Here is a 19559-nt window from a genome sequence, read left to right as displayed (position 1 = left end):
TGCCTTGTGTAGGTACATTGAAGTTGGGGTGGCAAATTGACCTTACAAATGGCCTATTGTTGTCCAAAGAGTAGAGACACGGGAGTGTGTCTCAGCCGTGTGCGACACACGGTCATGGTATACGGCCATGTGTCCCCTGATGATGCTTAGAAATCATGTTAGTAAGTTACACTGCCTAGACACACAGACGTGTGGTTGGCCATGTGGCCAAGTCAGTATACCCTCCAGTTTTCACACAGCCTGGCACACGAGCATGTCCTCTGCCGTGTGATACAAGTCAGTATGTATGCCCTGTTTCCACACGGCCTAAGACACGGGCGTGTCTAGAGCCGTGTGAGGCACATGGCCTGTTCACACGGGCATGTGACCCCTGTATGGTTGAAATTTTTCTAAGTTTCCAAAATTTTTCATATGTTATCAATTTAGTTCCAAATCACTTCTAAAACATGTTTAAGGCCTCGTAGACCCTTATAAGGGACAATGTGATTATGTTGAATGATTTATGAGAATGTATACTATATGTAAATTGATTGGTAATACCTCGTAACTCCATTCTGGCAACGGATACGAGTTAGAGCGATTACAGATAAAATATAACTAAGGAATATGTTTTTTATCAGTAGGTTGAATCGATCATTAGAAGAAGAATTAGGTTAAAAATTAGGATAGATTCTTAGAAAATAAAACTTCCATAAAAGAGAAGCAAATGAAATACTTTCATAAAAATTCTCATAAAAATTCTCATAGAATTAAAAATGAAATTTTCATTCAAATTTACCCTCACCGTTATCCTTTGTTTCTCACGTCTAAAATCTTTTCCTTTTCTTTTTCATGCTTCTTCATTCCACTGTAATATCAACAAATTCCCAACTTATCAATTTAAACCTTTTTTTAATCCCTTTCCCTCCGAACCCAATCTGCATTTTCTCTTCTTCTTTAACTCTTTTTCTCTTCAATATATTGACAAAATTGGAAATTATTGATAGCTTACTCCATTGAAAAAAATAGAGTGAAACATTTTTCGGGTCGTCTCGCAGGATCGAAGAACTGGTAAGTTTTAATTCGAACCCAAATTTTAAATGTCCTAGATCTGTATAGGTTTTAAGTGGAAAATGAAAGGGAGATTTCAAATAAAACTCTCTCTCGCCTTTTATACGTTCACTATCTAATTAATTTCCGGGAAGGGTTTCTATTTTGTATTTTTGGGTTTGCTTCTTTTTCTGGGTATTTTATTATTTTTGTCTGGTTTTGGTTTTAATGCCCTTTGGCTTGTTTAGAAACTCCATTTGGTGTCTGCTAACTTAAACTTACTATCATTTCGGATTCACAAGATCTTCGTTTTAGTTTTATGTATGTTATGGTGTCGAATTATGTAATTTTAGCTGGAGTTGTTAATGCTTTAATGTTCTTTGTGTGCTTAAAACAGTAATTTGTTCGCTTTAAATTATTGATTCTGAACTCTGTTGATCTTTCTAAGGTTTGATATGTACTTTTTTTTTTACTATATGTTTCATTTATATCATTAATTGCATCTATAGAATTGATGTTTCGTAGTATACATGTTTCCTGGTGTTGGAATCTTGGGTGTTCATTTATACCATTGATTGCATCTGATTTTTTTTTTTCACTGGTTCAGTTAATTTCTTGTAAGAATGGTTGCAACCAAAATGCAGAGAACAAAATATTAAAACAAGGGTATTTAGTTGCTTTTATTTTACCATTAACTCTACTTAATTTCATAATATCTAACCAAGGGCATTTAGTTACTTTTATTTTAGTTTGTGTGGTCCATAGGTCTGATGTAGAGTTTTAACTTCATTTTTCCAAGGGTATTTAGTTACTATCCTTATCGAAAAGGAGTGCGGCTTGTGGAGTTTCTACATAATGTGCCTAATCTAAAGACCCTTATTCTAGATCTGGTATGAAAAGTTCTCTAAGTGCTCTTATTTATTTACCAATAATTACATAAAAAAAATTGCAGCATGCAAACCGACTAACATTTCTTTTTAATTTTGAATGGGAGTTTAGGCTGATGGTGAAAAAGGATTGAAGTCACTACCTATACTTTCTTGTTTATCATTTCATGTCAAGGTGACCAAAATTTCTAGAGTTGATGAAATCAGATATGTGTTTAAAATGATTAGTTATTTCTTGAACCATGTAATGGTTCTGGAGAAGCTCAGAATGATTAATCTGCTTGAAAGAAGTAAATTGTGTATCTTCAAAAAGCTGTTGAGGTTACCAATGAATTCAAAGAAATGTGAAGTCCTAGTACACTAGTATTTCTTATGTTATGGTTGGAACTGTTCACCGTCTCTATAGGTTTGGTTTTGTGTAGCACTTTGGAGAAATTAAATGCCATATGGTGTTATGGTTAAATTGTTCATTGTCTGCTATTTGTGTATTTGATTTATGTAACAGAGTTAGAACAGTTTGTTGAATGTAGTGGGTTTGATTTATATTTGGTTTTTTGGTCATTTTATAATCATGGAACACCATTGATGTATAATAAGTCACATTGGAATGGTATCCCAAATCATAGAGCAGCAGCGCTTACTCTTGGATTCTTTGGTACATTGTTCATTAGCAGATTGAACATTCACATATTACCCTGTGTAATCAAATCCATTCAAATGAATGTCAATGATGCTAAAATCATTGTAATTCAGAGGAAGTTCATAACAAAGATTAATTTCTTGTCGGCTATTTGTTTGTTCTTCTTAGATTTCTTTTACTCGTAATAATCATTGATCCCAAGGTTGTTTGTATTATTTAGTATAATTTTTTTTTTTGGTGATAAGAAAACATAACATAAGAATCACATAATCCTAAACAAAAACCTTTCCTGGAGGTTGTTCAAACAATTGTAAAGCGTCCTGAACGTAAAATTTTATGTTTGGATAATCCGCTAGATAATTTGCAAGTTAATGTATGAACATTATGTTTGGATGTAAAAGATAATTCTTGAGCTATTTATTACTTTTAATCTTTTACTTTTTAATTTAAAAGATAATTAAATTATTTATTTTGCTAATGATATTTTAACACATTACATATGCATTGCAGTTTTAAAATAATAAAGTAGGTTATATATTATTTTTTTAATATTATATATTATGATTTTTATTAATTCATATTTTAAAAATAATTATATTAAGAATGTTATTAAATTGTATTTAATAATAATTATGTTAAAATATGATTAAATTATTTGTTATTATTATTTTTATTAAATTATATTTAGTAATAATCTTATTAAAATTTAATAACAATAATAATCATCTATCAAAAAAAATTATGCTAAAGGTAATTTGATCATTTAAGTTATTTTCCTTATGTTATTACAACATTTATTCTATTCAACCAAACACAAAATACTACTACAATTTTATTTCATTCTATTGAATCAAACAATTGAATTACTGATTACAGCTCTATTTTAATGCATCTCTATTCCATTCACTCTAACCAATTCCATTCACTCTAACCAAACATGCCCTCAAGCTTCTCTCTCGCTCGAAAACTATCTTCTACACTCTAGTGTAGGGTGTGTTCTTTTTTTGGCCTTTGGTTACCCAAAACTAGAAAAAAATGAGAGGAAAAAATTGGAGAGAGAGAGTGTGTGTGTGTGAGAATCGGGGAAGAAATGTGGGGAGCGATGGATTTGTGTTACGGGATAAAAAGTGTGGCTGGTTAGGGAGAGAATTTAAGTTTCTGTTATGTCTGTTGTGGAAATAATGGGTAGGAAAGGATTGTTACAGTCAAAACGGTGGGTTTAATCAAATAGCTAAAGGGGTATTTTTGTCCATTAGTTATCCGGTGCGCTTTGTTTTAGTCTTCAAACGGTGAGTTTTGGCAGGTGTATTACCAGTTGCTGAAACTGTTAGCTGTTAGTTTCTTTTCATTTCAGCCAAAAAAGGGAGGTGGTTGTACACAAGAAAAACAAATCTGAATTTTGATCAATCTATTGACTTTCTCCTAGATTCTTTTCTGCTCTCTGTCTTCTCTCTTCTTTCCTTCTTTTCTATCAAATTTCTTCGAGGACAAGAAAAGGAGAAAGACAGACGAAAGAAAACAGAAGACAAAGAATGAAAAGAAACGTTAGAAAAAAAAGGGGGAAATAAACAAACGAGACAGAAGGAAAAAAGGGGAAATAAATATAATTTACACATTCATTTCAGATAGCATGCATATTAGTTATTACATTGTTAACAAAATTTTGAAGATTACGGGTCTTGGGGAAAAAATAGATAAATAATAATTAGGTAATTCAAATTTTATCATCCATAACAAATGAAAATTATTTTAAAGTACAAAACTAAACCTTGTCTGATCAAACTATTCTAAAGTGATCAAATACAACATCAGAACTATGAACTGCAACATTGCATGAGGAAATAAGATACCCTAAAAGAACCATGAAAAAGGAAATGATATCAAATCTAGTAAGGATTTTCTTTTCGTTTTTTTTTTTTTGGGGGGGGGGTGGGGTTGGGGGCGCTTAATGAGATAAAAATTTTGAGGGGGGAACTTTGACACTCAAAATCATCTGACAGTTAAGCAGAACAGCAGCCAATTTTCTTGAGGGCTGAAACATCGTCCTTGCCGACATTGATGGTTTGTCCCTTCGGCAATGCTGCAGGATCATCCCCTACTTCGAGTGCTTTTCGACTTACCACATGGTATATTTGAGTTAGTACTTCAGTGAATGCATTCTCTACATTCAGGGACTCGAGGGCAGATGTCTCCATAAAGTAGGTTTTCTCTCTCTCGGCAAAGGCCTTAGCTTCCTCAGTGGAAACGGCACGCAAGTGTCGTAGGTCTGCCTTGTTACCGACAAGCATAATCACGATATTGGAGTCTGTGTGATCCCGTAGTTCCTTCAACCATCTCTCGACATTCTCAAATGTGATGTGTCGAGTGACATCATAGACAAGCAATGCACCGACAGCTCCTCGGTAGTACGCACTTGTAATCGCCCGGTATCTTAATTTGGAAGAATATAACAAGAAAACAAGTCTCAAAAAGCATATAAAATACATCTATTTGTAGCAGAAACCGTATATTAAGCATTCACAATTTAAATGTAGGTAGAAGAACTATTTATATTTCCTTTTCACACCAATAAAACCTTACCTTTGGGCAAGCCTTGTTTAATGCCTCTCAAGCAAAGGCATCGATTTCTTATACTAGGCAATTCAGAATCTTCTATCGAGTTCATATCATCATGATCCCCCTTGACTAAGTCATGGCAATAAAAAAATTTTGATCGAGCAATTAAAATAAAAAGTTGCACAGCAACCGGAAACTCGGGCACCAAACATTATCTATGCATCTATCGTAAATCATCAAAGTATGCAACACAAGCCCCTTTTTAGACTCGTGCATGATACAGAGAGCTAAAGAATAATAGAAAACATGCCCTCTGAAGGCATGTGATGTTTTTCACATAAATCCAAGCTTCAAAGTTTACAGATATTAATTACAACAATGTCCTAAATTTATGGACGTCGTAAAGAACTTCAAGACTAGAACAAGGTTAACATATAGAACTGATAACATCATATCCTTCTAAAATGAATGACGAAAAGTAAAATGATCTATAGATCGGAGATACAGATGATATCCTCTTCAATGAACCTATATTCTAAAGATGTATATTTGATGATTCAACTAGGACTTCTATAAACAGTAGGTTTAATTCCACCTTTTCATCAGTTAAACAAGCTGTAACATTATCACTTGGACCCAAATGTACATGGTTTAAGTAGCTTATGGTATATAAGCTAACCAATCAAGACAATTGGCCTTTCGCATATGCTTAAAATTTACATCAAATACAGCAATCCAAGGAAAATAAAATATCTACTTTTCACTAAATAACCAAAAGCCAAGACCAAATGCTTTAACATTAAAAGGAAATTTTCTGAAGGCACCTGGCACCCATATTTTCTTAGCAACCAAGCAATCCAAAACAAAGAAAAAGTAAATCACATTACTTACTTCACCAAACCAAATACTGTAGTCTAGACGCAGCTTCTTTTCCTCAAATCACTAAAAAGTTACAAAAATTACCCCAAAATCCAAAAAGAAAATACAGAAACAGACAAGCAATAAGATAAGAACTACTTGAACATAATTCTACCACATTTCCTCTGCTACTAAACAGCTCCAAAAATACAAAATCCCAAATACCCATTCTACCAATCCGACCTATCAACTCAAAGAAGACTTCATTTTCATAAAATGATTAAAAAAAAGAGTAATGATAAAATATATAATAAAAAACTTGAAAAAACCATACCTTTCTTGTCCAGCGGTGTCCCAAATCTGGGCCTTAACGACCTTATCATCGACCCGAATACTTCGGGTAGCAAATTCTACTCCGATTGTGGATTTTGACTCCAGATTAAACTCGTTTTTCGTGAATCTCGACAACAAGTTCGATTTCCCAACCCCCGAATCTCCGATCAATACTAGCTTGAACAAATAGTCGTAGTCATCATCTGCTCTATACGCCGCCATTTCGGATCACCAGGGGTTCTTCTATCGGATCTTGAAAAAGAATAAAGATTTGAATTTATGCGGAAAATTTTATCAAGTGGCAGAGATCGGTGGCATCGATTTTGAAATTGTAATAAGATATTTAAAAAAGAAAAAGAAAAAGTGGGCATAGATTTAGGAGGGGGCGTACATGTCGGCTCGGGTCGGGTCAGGAAATTGGATTTGTTGTTGGGCCCCTATTTTTGTAACCCGATTTTAAATTTGTCGATATAGAAGATAAAAAGTTGGAAAAAGATCGCATCTCACATCTTAATTATTTAAAATTCATCTTCAAATTTTAAAAAATTGTATTTGAGTCCTCAAAGTACTAAGCTTGAAATATTTCATAAATTTATGTACTCTTTGAAAATATAAAAGGTATTCATTGTATTTTTATTTTAAAAAATTTAATCTCTCTACTTTTTTCAATTCAAGTTAAACTGTTAACAATGTTAATTTTTTTTGTTAAATTTATTGGTGTAACATTTTAAAATAAAAATATTCATTTGATAGTCAAAAATACTAAAACAATAATATTATAATGAGTCTAAATTTAACAAAAAAAAATAAAAGTGATAACAATTAGACTTAAAGTTTAAAAAATAGACGAACTAAATACTTGAAAATAAAAAAGATAAAGACAAAATTCTAATTTTTTAAAAAATATAAGGATTTTTGGCATATTTTAACCAATAACTAAACTAATGAAAAGATTGAATCAAAAACATTTTGAAGTCTAGGAAGTAATTGAAAATTTGAAGGATAATTTGAGATGTTAATGGAATTGACCTTTGCCAATTATATGTAATTAATTGACTAACATTCAGTTCTTGAATTATAAGACAAAAAAGGTAGCTTAGGACAGCACGACTCTCCAGCCGATGAAACTGCCACGTCGATCTCTTGATCTCAATCTCTTGCTCTTACATCATTTAGCTCATTGTCTGTCATAGATTTACCCGTACAAAATAAGGGGGGCAAAATTTAAAAAAAAAAACCGAGAAAGATGGAGAAACCGGCGGCGGAAGTTATAAAAGGCGAAGGTTGGGGGCGTTTTCCCGATGATTTGGAATATCATTCAGGATTTGGCAATCATTTTGAATCGGAAGCGATCGCAGGAGCTCTGCCACGTGGCCAAAATAGTCCTCTTATTTGCCCATTTGGACTCTATGCTGAGCAGATCTCCGGCACTTCCTTTACTTCTCCTCGGAAGCTTAATCAACGCAGGTGCTTTTCTTTTTTCAGATTTTTGAATAATTTGTTAGTAGTGTTAAAATTTGACTAGCAGTGTATATGATAATTCGCTTGAGTTTTTAGTAAATTAAATTTTATTTTAAATTTTGATTAAAGGAAAATTGTTTAGCGTTCATGTTATTGATTTTGTCTTCTTCTTTCTTTTTCTTTTTTTTTTTTTGAATTTTTTGTGTTAATAGTTGGTTCTATAGAATCAAACCATCGGTTACTCACGAGCCGTTTTGGCCTCGTGAACCGAGTCACAAAAAGCTTGTGAGTGAATTTGATGGGTCCAACACGGTAGCAAACCCGACTCAGCTCCGGTGGAAGCCTGTGGATATTCCCGATTCGCCGACGGATTTTATTGATGGTTTATACACTATATGTGGAGCTGGCAGCTCATTCCTTCGCCATGGATTTGCTATTCACATGTAATTGGTATTTTAGTTGTCATTTCTTTTTTTACATGAATGATGAATCTGATTATAACTGCTTAATACACCTGCTATCTAAGAATTATGGGCAGATTACTGTAGTAACTTTTTTCATTACTGAAACGAATGTAATGTGAGTTGGGTCTGTTTGCAATTTAAATTTTGGCTCGATATGTTCACCAAATTGTTCATGTGCTTGGTTGAGATGAGTTTCACCCCCATTACTATCTTGTGTCTCTTTCATGCATTCAGAAAGAACTTTTGTTGCATTGATCCTTTGCTAGGAGAGTCGGGTTGTGCTCAATTGTTTAGCTTAAAGGTATGCGTGGAGGTAATAAAATTTTCCTCACATGTAGGTATACTGCCAACAAATCAATGGACAATTGTGCCTTCTGCAATGCAGATGGTGATTTTTTGGTAGTTCCCCAGCAAGGAAGTAAGTTAAAATCCTTTTATCTTTGAAAGTTAAAATCCTTTTATCTTTGAAAAAAAGTTTATTTTCTGCTTGTTTGGAGTCTTAGATTTCCTTTTGGGGCATGGATACTCGTATAATTGAGAAAACTTGAGGTCTTTTATCAGGATATGTGTTTTCTTTAAAACTTCTTATTCATTTATGAGCAAAGATTACATGCAGTACTGGTTAACTTAAAACTCTTTTTGTCACAAAGGAATATGCATACTAAAGAACCGTGTTTCTGATTACAGGGCTATGGATCACTACTGAATGCGGAAGATTGCAGGTATCTCCTGGTGAAATTGTTGTCTTACCCCAAGGCTTCCGCTTTGTTGTAGATTTGCCTGATGGCCCATCACGTGGTTATGTTGCTGAAGTTTTTGGTACCCATTTTCAACTTCCTGATCTTGGTCCTATAGGTACCTAATCTCTTTTTCAAATGTGGCCTATGAGTGAATGAAGTATAATATTTTGTTGTCCGTGTACCGTTAACAATAAGCCACTTTATTGATCATGTTGGATAGATATGCCCTTAGCGTATGATTTTCATCTTGTGTAGGTGCTAATGGTCTTGCTGCTTCAAGGGACTTCCTTGCTCCCACAGCCTGGTTTGAGGATTGCCCCCGACCAGGGTTTACTATTATACAAAAGTTTGGAGGAGAACTTTTCAATGCAAGACAAGATTTTTCTCCTTTCAATGTGGTTGCCTGGCATGGTAATTATGTCCCATATAAGGTGGGTGCAATCAACCTTCAAACTAAAATAATTAAAAACTATAAGATTTTGACTATGATCCATTAGAGCGATCTGATTTTCTTGAAAATGTTGGATTCAGTATGATCTTAGCAAGTTCTGCCCTTACAATACTGTTTTAATCGATCATGGTGATCCATCAATAAATACAGGTATGCTGCTAGATGATCTCTGTCTTCACATAGTACTTCTCCTAAGACATTTGGGGTTCAATTGTACTTAAATTATCTACATTTTATTTGAGCAATATCTTGCAGTTCTGACGGCACCAACTGATAAACTGGGTGTGGCATTGCTTGATTTTGTCATTTTCCCTCCCCGATGGTTGGTTGCTGAACATACATTCAGACCTCCATATTACCATCGCAATTGCATGAGTGAATTTATGGGCCTAATATATGGTGGATATGAGGTGTGTCCTATCACAATCTGGCTATTTTCTTTTTAGTTGATAAAGTTTAAGCATGTTTCTAGTGGAACACTGGATCATATGGTTGTATCCCCATTGATATCGATGTTGGCTTCGAAAATAAAAATCAGCCTTACTTAAGTTTTCTGATTGAGAATTTTGGCTACCATGTATTGGTTTCAGGCAAAAGCTGATGGTTTTCTGCCCGGTGGTGCTAGCCTTCACAGCTGCATGACTCCTCATGGTCCTGACACCAAGACATATGAGGTAATTATCTTGAGCACAACATTGAGGTCGCAAGTCAATTTCCATTATGCCATTTTTGTTCTTTGGGTTGTCTGATCGGGTAGTCGATTACCATGAAGTTTTAGGGCTAGGAATACCCAAAGCTAATAAGACTACCCAGTCCTGTTAATTAGTTGATAATGCCCGTTTATTATTCGGAACTGCTTGCTCTTAGGATCACTAGTCTGTTCTGACAACTCTTTTGAGTTGCAGGCCACTGTTGCACGTGGAAATGAGGCCGGACCTCACAAGATCACTGATACAATGGCCTTTATGTTTGAATCATGTTTAATGCCTAGAACCTGTCCATGGGCTCTTGACTCCCACTTCAGGGATCTCGATTATTACCGGTGTTGGATAGGGCTGAAATCCCATTTTTCACACGACAAAACGGATGTTAAAAGCAATGATTTGCAGAATGGAAATAAGAGTGGGTGTTTCGAACATTAACCTCGGGCCTCAGCTCTGACAGAGTTAGCAAGTACGTACATACACAGAATAAGCAAAAAAGGTATGTCATCTCACAGGGTTAGGAAAAGGGGGGAGGGGCGATATCATTGTTCCTTAGCTCTTATGAATGTGCTATGGACTATACACGAATGTACAAACTATGATTGGCATGATATGAAATAATATATGTATATATTATGTAATATAGTCTCTTGATTCTTAAAATATCCTTGTGATATCTTTGTCCAACATATCTGAGAAAATTAGAAAAGAAAATATATATAAGCTGGATGAGTTTTAGATAAAGGTGTGGTTGATATTTTAGCAGGTTTAATACAACAAGACAAGTGCTATATCATCCAAAAACCGATGAAAAAGACGACACAAACAAGTGATATCTACCGGAAAATCTGATGTGCATCTCTATATACATATAAAAACAAGAAAAGAATTGAAAAATATTTGAACTTGTTTGTTTCACTCTTTAGAAAAATGATTTTTCCAGAAATTGATAGCAAAATTTTCTTATATTATAGAACATTTATTACTATATATTTGTAAATATTAATATAAAATTTTTAATAAAATATTAAGAATATTATTTAAAATTAAAAATTATTGTTAATTGAAATAATTTATATAAAACGAATACAAAAAATGCAAAAAATTAAAAACAAAAATTTGTAATTCATTTTCTTAAACAAACACACCATTAATCGTTTTTCAAAACAGATTTTCAATAAGGCTCTCTTTTGATTTTTTGAGGGAAATATTTAAAAGATTTTTTTGAGAAATATAAAATATGGGATGTAAATAAATTTGGTCCAATAGTTGACTTTGACTTCACCCACTCTCTTAGACAATGCAGAGGTGGATTTGAGCCTTTTAACTCTTGCAAAGAAGCCTTGGGTCTATTCTACATCTTGAAAGACTTGCTACCAAACTATATTAACTATGCCCTAACTGTGACCCACCTCGGTCCCTTTTTTTTTTTTAATAAGAAGAGGAAAGTAAAATTTATAGCAACATCGCAATTAGTCTCTTGAATTTAGACCATACTTATTAATCTGTTTAATTTTGATATTGTTGTTGATGCAACTTTTGAAATTAAAAATAAGGGTTAAATTACAATTTAAGCATAAACTCGGCAACAATTTTTTTGAATAATTTTCATATTAGAGTTTAAACTTTTTTTTTGTGTAAGTTAGTCTTTAAACTTAATAATTATTTTTATATTAAAACCTAAACTAGGTAATTGTTCCCACGTTGAGGTTTGAAATTTTTTATCTAAGTTTTTGAACTTAATAATTATTCTTATATTGAGATCTGAACTCGATAATTATTTTCATATTAAAACTTGAGCTTTAAAGTTTTCAAACAAATATTAAATGCTAACTAAAAAAAACTTTTTCCTCTGACAAATAATTATGAAGTTTAAGCCCAAAAAAAACATTTAACAAGATTCATAATAAATGTAATACATTAAATATGTAAAATATTTCCATAGTTAAAATCATGATTTACCAACTTAATTTTAAAAAAAAAAAAAAGCCAACAACGAAACTATTTTTTCCCAGTTTTTGCGGCTTGAAAGGTATCTTTTCAATAAAATTGGTTTTATTGTCTTATCTAATTAAATTAATTTTTATTTTCAACTAATATACGGATTAATTGTATTTATTAATTATATATTTAATTATTATTATAAATTTAATTAATTTTTATAATTTTTTACTAGTAATTTGATTATAAAATTAAACCATGCTGATGTGTTAGTAATAGGTGACAACTATTTTATAATTAGTTTAGAAATAATTATTATTAAAATTATTCGAAAATTTTATTTTAGTATATATATGATATGCATATGTATGTTATCATATATAATATATATATATAATAAACAAAAAAAATAAAACAAGATTACTTCTTTTTCCTTTTTTTAAATAAATGTTATATTTATATTTTATTCTTAAATCAATTTAAATGAAATTATGATATGATGTCATTAATACTGAAATATAATATGGTAATTAAATTAGTTGTTGAATAATGTGATTATATTAAATTGAAATCACAAAATTAAAATGTTGTATAATGTAATTAAATTGAGTTAAAAATGGATCTCATATAAAAAATTTCTTTTTTTTCTTCAAATCGTGTGCTTCATCTCCTTGTTTTGTCTAACATCAGTGCTAGCCTTTCAGGCAAGCTATCACTCACATTTCTCTCTCTCTCTCCCATCAACTCTTTCTTTCATTTTTTTTTTCTCATTCACTCCATGTATTTTCTCTTTCTAATTTATAGATCTATTTTGTAAATATATTTATTGTCTTCACAAGTTGTGATGGACAAATGATGGTGTCTGTTGTCGCTGAAACTCCACTAGCCACCATCAGTTTCTCTTGGAAAGTTGGTGGTATTTGTCGACTTCTTAATCTATTTTTATTTTGAAATACTTTCAAAATAATAAATGATTTCATGAGTCGATTTAAACATGTGTTGTCTTGAGTTTTATATTTTTTTTTATATATTTCATTACTTAATAAGTCTTCACTTTTAGAAAGTTTTTCTGTTCTTGTATCACATTTTTTAGTCTTGTTTATGCATGTAGTCTTACTTTTGCATGTCATTTTAGAGATGATTTTGTTTCGTCCTCTCTAGTTTGATGGATGCTCGATACTTTTGCCGAATTTGCTCACCCACCGCTTTGAACCTTCCAAGACTGATTTCCTTATCATAATAGTTGCTTGCAATCACTCTAGATATGTTGTACTTGAGTTATGACAAAGTCGATTATCAACGTATCATAATGTTCTATTGATGTTGAGGACGAAGCATTTGTCATGGAGCTTATAACAAAGAACTTATAGCATATTTTAACATTTTAAAAGAACTTATAGCATATTTTAACATTTTAAATACTTTAACTTAATTTTAAAATGTATTCAATACTCATAGAAAAGATTTTTTCGATTTTGTGCTATAAATTAAAAAAACAAAAACAAATTTAGTTTATCAATTTTTTAAAATTATATGTTTCACCTAGTATAAATATGCCATAATCTAATTTAATTAAACACGTACCAATACCAAATACTAGATTCATCTTTTCAACTACAATTACAACATTAATAAATACTGAAATGGTTATATCTTTGAATCACTCGAGTCCCCCCTATCATAACAAAGCCTACAAGTCGTGGTCCAAGTTGGTTCCTTAGCCTGCTGCACCCTGGCTAAGGACGGTTCCATATTAGGGTCGCCAGAATCCTAAAACCCCAAGGGGGACCGACCATAAAAATTGGTCAGTGGTCAAGCCCCCAAATATCCATGATGACTCACACCCTGGACCATTCATTAAATAATTTGAACTGAAGTTGGATTCCAACTTTTACTGATACATTTCATAAAATCGTTAGTCTTAATCTATTTGTTCTTAAATTCCGACTTTGCCGGTGGGCCTTTTTTCTTATGCCCCATTAATTAATGTGATTAAATAAATGTGATTTCAGACTTCCAAATTCCATCTTTTCATCTTTCAGCTCTCAACTCCTAATTTACCTATGTTTTTCAGGTTCCACTCAACCATCAAATTTTGATCAAATTACTTTGTTTTTAAGAAAAATTTTGATTGACGTGAATTCATTGTTAACATTAATAATTTTGAAAATAAAATAAAATAAAATATTTATTTTATGAATTATACGTGAACTATTGTACAAGTTATCAAGTCAGTATTGTTAAAACGTTAACAATTCAACTAATTTTTTTATTAAAAAATAATTTAACTAGAAATTGAAGACCGAAGTAATTAAAAAAAATCAGGGTCAAAGTGATAAAAGAGATAAACTCTAAGGGCTAAATTTCTCGTTATGTTTTTATTTTATTATTAAAATTCTTTTATTGAGTTAGTGTCACAAATATACGACATAACTGAAATGACATAATCTATTTAAAGAAAATATACCCATTTCTCACAATTATTTACATTGTATTATATACTTCCAAAAAAAAATACATTGTATTATATTTGTATACATATCACCTATTTTATGTTATTGTTGTCATGTTTTATTACATATCATATCACACACATTCCATGTGCCACAATTTCTAATATATTTTTAAGTAACTTATTTATACATATTACAATTTTTTACAAAAAAAAAATTATGCTTGTAATTTTTTGTAGAACCGGGTATTTTAATTTTCTAACTCAGTTTGACTCTTTTTATTCCAGTTATTTGTGCTCACTTTGACAGTAAATGAATATTTATTCATTTTTAAATTACTTTTAAACCCCTCAAACCAATAATTAATGGATAAATTATAAAAATTGTCACTTTTGTTTGTTTCATATTACATTTTAGTCACTTACGTTATTGTTTTGTTATGAAGTGGTCACTCTACCATCAAGCTCCGTTATCTCCCTAACGGCAGTCCTACGTGGCAGTTCAAATGGGTTTTAAATGCCAACTTGAATGTCTTACGTGACAGTTCAAATTAAATTTATTTAGTTAAAAACATATTTTCATCTCAACTACTGGACATCCAAGTTGGCATTTAAAACCCATTTGGACTGTCAAGTAGGACTGTCGTTAGGAAGGTAATGGAGTTTAATAGTAGAGTGACCACTTTGTAACAAAACAATAATATAAGTGATTAAAACGTAACATTTCAAACATAAATGACTAAAATATAATCTGAGGTAAATAAAATTGACTATTTTTATAGTTTACCCATAATTAATTGTAGTTACACGAGAAATACATTACACGCCTTATAATGCACCAAACTTACCAGGGATTAAGGGCCGAGCAAGGAAGAACCATAATATATAATAGTAGGGTGTGGCCATTAACTCAATGGAGGAGAAATAAATTTTGATGAACTCCATTGGAGGTAATGTTGGCCCTGAGAAAGGAGGAAGATATTGAGATTCTTGAAATAGATGTCTTAACAAAGTGATTGGTGGAATTCTATCGATTAAATTTTAGGGGAATCGAATTCATGAGTTTTACTTGATCAATTATCTAACAGTGCAATCTTGATTGATGGATTTCCGAATGCCATAAATGTATCCTAATAATGTTGTGGCAAGTATCTACTTTTATAGAACCTTGTTCAGGAATAATTTTCACTCAACAATTTATTCTATATCATTATTGGTTTAAATTTAATCTATTCTTTCATAATCGGTAATTGCAGCTTGAAAGTTAAACTTTAATTGTTATAAATCATTCTTTTAAATATTCTTACATATAAATAAAATGTTGATCATGAAATATCTCTACATTTACTGTTTAACGAGGTTTAATCAAAAGTCAAACATGCTAACACAAGAACTTTTACAATTCCAAACTAATTTATTTAATTGTTGTTTGAACATGAGATCGTACAAACAATACATGTTGTCAAAGTTTCCAACAAATACAATCGAGCTTTTATGAGGTGTGATTCAAGATACAATCGAAAATAATATGATAACTCAACTCAAAAAAGTTCGAATCTATTAAAAAATGCTTTGTAAATTAATTAATACTTTAAACTTGAAAAATAATAACTTCAATAAATTTAATTTAATAATTTCCATCTTATCTGTGTATATATCATTTTTAAAACTTAAATAATTTTACATTCGTATAATATTATTTTTAAAAAATAAACAGATTAGAACTCAACATCTATAATTTTTTATTTTAAAATTACTATTACTTTTATTTTATAAATAATATAAATGGAATAAAATCACAAGGCTAAACTGAAAATGGATGTAACTGTACAAAAGTGGTCACCACCTCTGAAGTCTAAACTTTTTTTTTCCTTTTATATTTTTAATTTATTACTTTACTGCAACGTGTTTACGCGTCCCCTTTTCTAAGGCTTTTTATTATTACCTGAAAAGACCAAGTAGGCCCTTACTGTATTTCTGTTACACTAATTTCTAATATTACATGAAATTTATTTCATTAATTTATTTTAATAATTAAAAATATTAGAAAAAATTGAATCATAATTAAAGTCAAAAAGTAAATAATAATAAATAATAATTTGAACTTTTTAAATGTTGAATTTAATTTTATATTATTGAAATAGCAGTAAAAATGTAACTTAAAAATAAATAATTTAAAGCTAATAAAGTGTTGGTTAGTTAAGGCTCATGTGTGATTTTATCAATTTTTTTAATTTTTCGTTGAATATATATATAATTGTATTTACAATAATAATAATAATAATAAAGTAATTTAAATTATAGTGAAAAGAGTAATTTAATTTAGATATATAAACTGTAATCTCAATTTTAATAAATATTTTTAAATAATAAAAATAAATCTTATTTTAATTCTAATGTAGTAACATAATAAACAATAGATAATATTTATTTTTATTCGTACAAAATATTATTTTTTTCAAGGATTTTTCTAAACTCATGATTATGTATGGATTATTATGTGTTTAGAAAAATTTTGTATAAATTTTGATATAATATCCTATTTAAATCTAAATTTGCTCCATCCACCTACAATAATGCTTGCTTCTCCTTCTCCTTCCTCATCACCTCCATTATAGTAGTCCTCATCACCTACAATAATGTTTTCTTCTCCCTCTTCCATCCTCTTCTGTACGGCACTTGAAGAATTTCTGGGATCCGACAAATTATATCCAAAATTAATAATTTACAACCAAAAATATATATATACCATTTGCTGTTATCTTGTATTAAGTCATGGTTTGCACATGCAAATCCCTTTTTCTTTAAAAAAAAATCATGGAATATTTGGTTTTTGTTCATACTTCATGATTGTTTTAAAAAAGAGCTTGAAAATGATGCCAGATTTTCCCTACCTTTAGAACCTCATATTCATCCATTCATTCTTTTTTTGCCTCTTAAAATTCCTTTACTCTCTTCTTTTTTTTCTTATTTAACTCTGTATATATATATTAAAAGAATTAAATAGGACATAAAATTTAAAGTGTAATAAGAAAAGCAAACATGGTATTTAATTTTTGTAGTTGTAATAATGTGAAAAGGCATTCATTTAACTTTCTCTCTCACAACACTATTCAATCATTTGATCCAAGCCAGCTGGTCCTCTACTTTTAATTATCTTAATTATTAATTAAAATAATAATAAAATAAGAATCCAGTAAATTTGAGATTCAAATATCAACCTCGATAATTGGTTTTCGTATAATTCTTTTTATATAAAAAAATAAAAATTAAAGTATGATTAAGCGATTATTAAAGTGGTTAAGTTACAAAATTATTTAAAAACAAAGAATTGGATAAAATTAAATAATTGTTAGACAAACTTTTACTTGCCAGAGGGGTTTACTGAACATGCCTTATTTATTTAGATTATTATTTTTAACTAATCATGATTAGGGTTTCTTTTTTAATTTTTTTTAAAAAAAATCCCAACATAAATGCCAACATGAGATGATGGAAGCTACCAAGAAGCTATAGAAAGAGAGAGGAGTGGGGAGTTAATAAAAAAATAAAAAATAAAATGGAAAAACAAATAAGGTCACATTAGAGACCATGTGAGTCTGATTTGGGGACAAAGCAAAGCAAAGGGAAAAAGAGTGGGGGCTCTTACAAACAGTTCACATGGGGAAGAAGAAAGGACATGATTCTTACAAGTTCCCTTTCTTTCACAGCTCATCTCCCTACCCCAAATTCCCTACATCTTCCCACTACTTAAATCTTTATGTATTATTATTTTCCCATATATATAATATGCATATTGTATAATTCACTTAAGTCGGTATAAAACTGATAAAATATTATATGTTATTTTTGTCTATTTTTATATAATGTGTATTCGTTTAAATTAATTATTGCATTTTATATTTCATGTAGGTCTATATGCATTAAAACTACCCATATTTTTAATATCCAACTCTTAAATAGGAGGAAAATATGTTTCAGCACACTCAAACATACTTTCTCTTGCATTGACAACAATACCAATACCAATCAAACTAATACTCAATCGACAACGCATAATTTTTTTTTAAATCACTTATAAAATGAAAAAAAATACTACTAATATATTAAATACTAACCCGTATATAAAATTAATTTAAATTCAAAACCAACCATGTAAAATCCCTAAACGAAGAAAAAAAAGCAATGTATTAAGCAACTTACATTTATATTCATCTCTCCTCCATGAATATTCTTCTATTAGATTTTCTTCCAATGATCTGTACCCAATTTGCCATATACTTAATTATAGGCACATGCATTTACTAACGTAGAGAATATAAATGGAATAAATTAATACTTTTTTTTCTTGAAACCCTTTTAATTATAATAATATTTTAGTAGGCTTCTCGTTTATGTTAAATTAATTTTTTTAATAAATGAATTAATTTAATTTATATATTATTAATTTTAAAAAAAATCGCATTTATTGTTCATAAAATGTTATTTACTATTTAATATAGTTAATATTTTGAAAGTTTTTATAATACTATAAATAAAATATTTTTATTATTTTTTAAATAGTAAATATTAAATTTATTATAAATTAATCTTATTTAATTTTTTTAATAATAAATAGATTAATTTGATCCAATCCCTAAATAGAGGGACTTAACAAATATTTTCACCTTTTTAATTATTATTACTAGCGTGAGCTTAACATATAGGGCTCTCTCTTTTTTTGTTAATTTTTTTTATATAGGTATTGCTATAATGTATATATATTGAAAGGTATATTTATATGAACTTTATACATTATAAAGATGATATTTCTGTTCTTGTAACCTAAGTTTATCAGCAACTTTGAATAACAATGGTTTACCAACAATTTGGTACCATAATTCATTGAATGGTTCTGAATATGTAAAACTTTTTCCAATCAATATTTTTCCTACAAAATGGACCTATATCTAATTGTTCTTTTAACAAGGACTATATTTGTTTGCTACACTGCTAATTTAACTAAGTCACTGTGTAGGAATATTTATAAGTATGATTTATCAT

At 30.2% G+C, this 19559-nt stretch overlaps 2 protein-coding genes and 1 long non-coding RNA gene across 3 annotated transcripts; 2 read left to right on the top strand and 1 right to left on the bottom strand.

Annotated features, from left to right (window-relative positions):
• The first annotated feature begins 740 nt into the window (after positions 1-740).
• LOC107917073 (uncharacterized) lies at positions 741-2574 on the top strand. The gene is made up of 3 exons (XR_001689685.2): positions 741-1050; positions 1829-1919; positions 2029-2574. It is a non-coding gene; the product is annotated as an uncharacterized lncRNA (long non-coding RNA).
• A 1687-nt stretch (positions 2575-4261) lies between these two features.
• LOC107917977 (ras-related protein Rab11B) lies at positions 4262-6768 on the bottom strand. The gene is made up of 2 exons (XM_016847437.2): positions 6305-6768; positions 4262-4986 (listed from the first exon to the last, which is right to left on the bottom strand). The coding sequence occupies exons 1-2, from the start codon at positions 6523-6525 to the stop codon at positions 4557-4559; spliced, it is 651 nt and encodes a 216-aa protein (XP_016702926.1). The 5' UTR covers positions 6526-6768; the 3' UTR covers positions 4262-4556.
• Positions 6769-7380: 612 nt separating this feature from the next.
• Positions 7381-10764, top strand: LOC107917989 (homogentisate 1,2-dioxygenase). Its single transcript, XM_016847456.2, has 9 exons — positions 7381-7770; positions 7977-8207; positions 8567-8646; positions 8916-9083; positions 9224-9399; positions 9500-9569; positions 9675-9829; positions 10010-10093; positions 10325-10764. The coding sequence occupies exons 1-9, from the start codon at positions 7550-7552 to the stop codon at positions 10559-10561; spliced, it is 1422 nt and encodes a 473-aa protein (XP_016702945.2). The 5' UTR covers positions 7381-7549; the 3' UTR covers positions 10562-10764.
• The last annotated feature ends 8795 nt before the right edge of the window (positions 10765-19559 follow it).

The sequence above is a fragment of the Gossypium hirsutum genome, chromosome A01 (genome assembly GCF_007990345.1).
Source record: "Gossypium hirsutum isolate 1008001.06 chromosome A01, Gossypium_hirsutum_v2.1, whole genome shotgun sequence".
In the NCBI taxonomy this organism is placed as follows: Eukaryota; Viridiplantae; Streptophyta; class Magnoliopsida; order Malvales; family Malvaceae; genus Gossypium; species Gossypium hirsutum.
The sequence above is the reverse complement of the archived record's forward strand: the minus strand, read 5'-3'. Positions and strand labels throughout refer to the sequence as shown.

Bases quoted from the DNA above. Each gene is read 5' to 3' on its own strand.
- LOC107917977 (XM_016847437.2), bottom strand. From the start codon at position 6,525: ATGGCGGCGTATAGAGCAGATGATGACTACGACTATTTGTTCAAGCTA. The intron at 4,987-6,304 runs GTATGGTTTTTT...TTCCAAATTAAG, and splicing joins GACACCGCTGGACAAGAAAG to ATACCGGGCGATTACAAGTG.
- LOC107917989 (XM_016847456.2), top strand. From the start codon at position 7,550: ATGGAGAAACCGGCGGCGGAAGTTATAAAAGGCGAAGGTTGGGGGCGT. The intron at 7,771-7,976 runs GTGCTTTTCTTT...TTGTGTTAATAG, and splicing joins CGGAAGCTTAATCAACGCAG to TTGGTTCTATAGAATCAAAC. The intron at 9,084-9,223 runs GTACCTAATCTC...CATCTTGTGTAG, and splicing joins TCCTGATCTTGGTCCTATAG to GTGCTAATGGTCTTGCTGCT.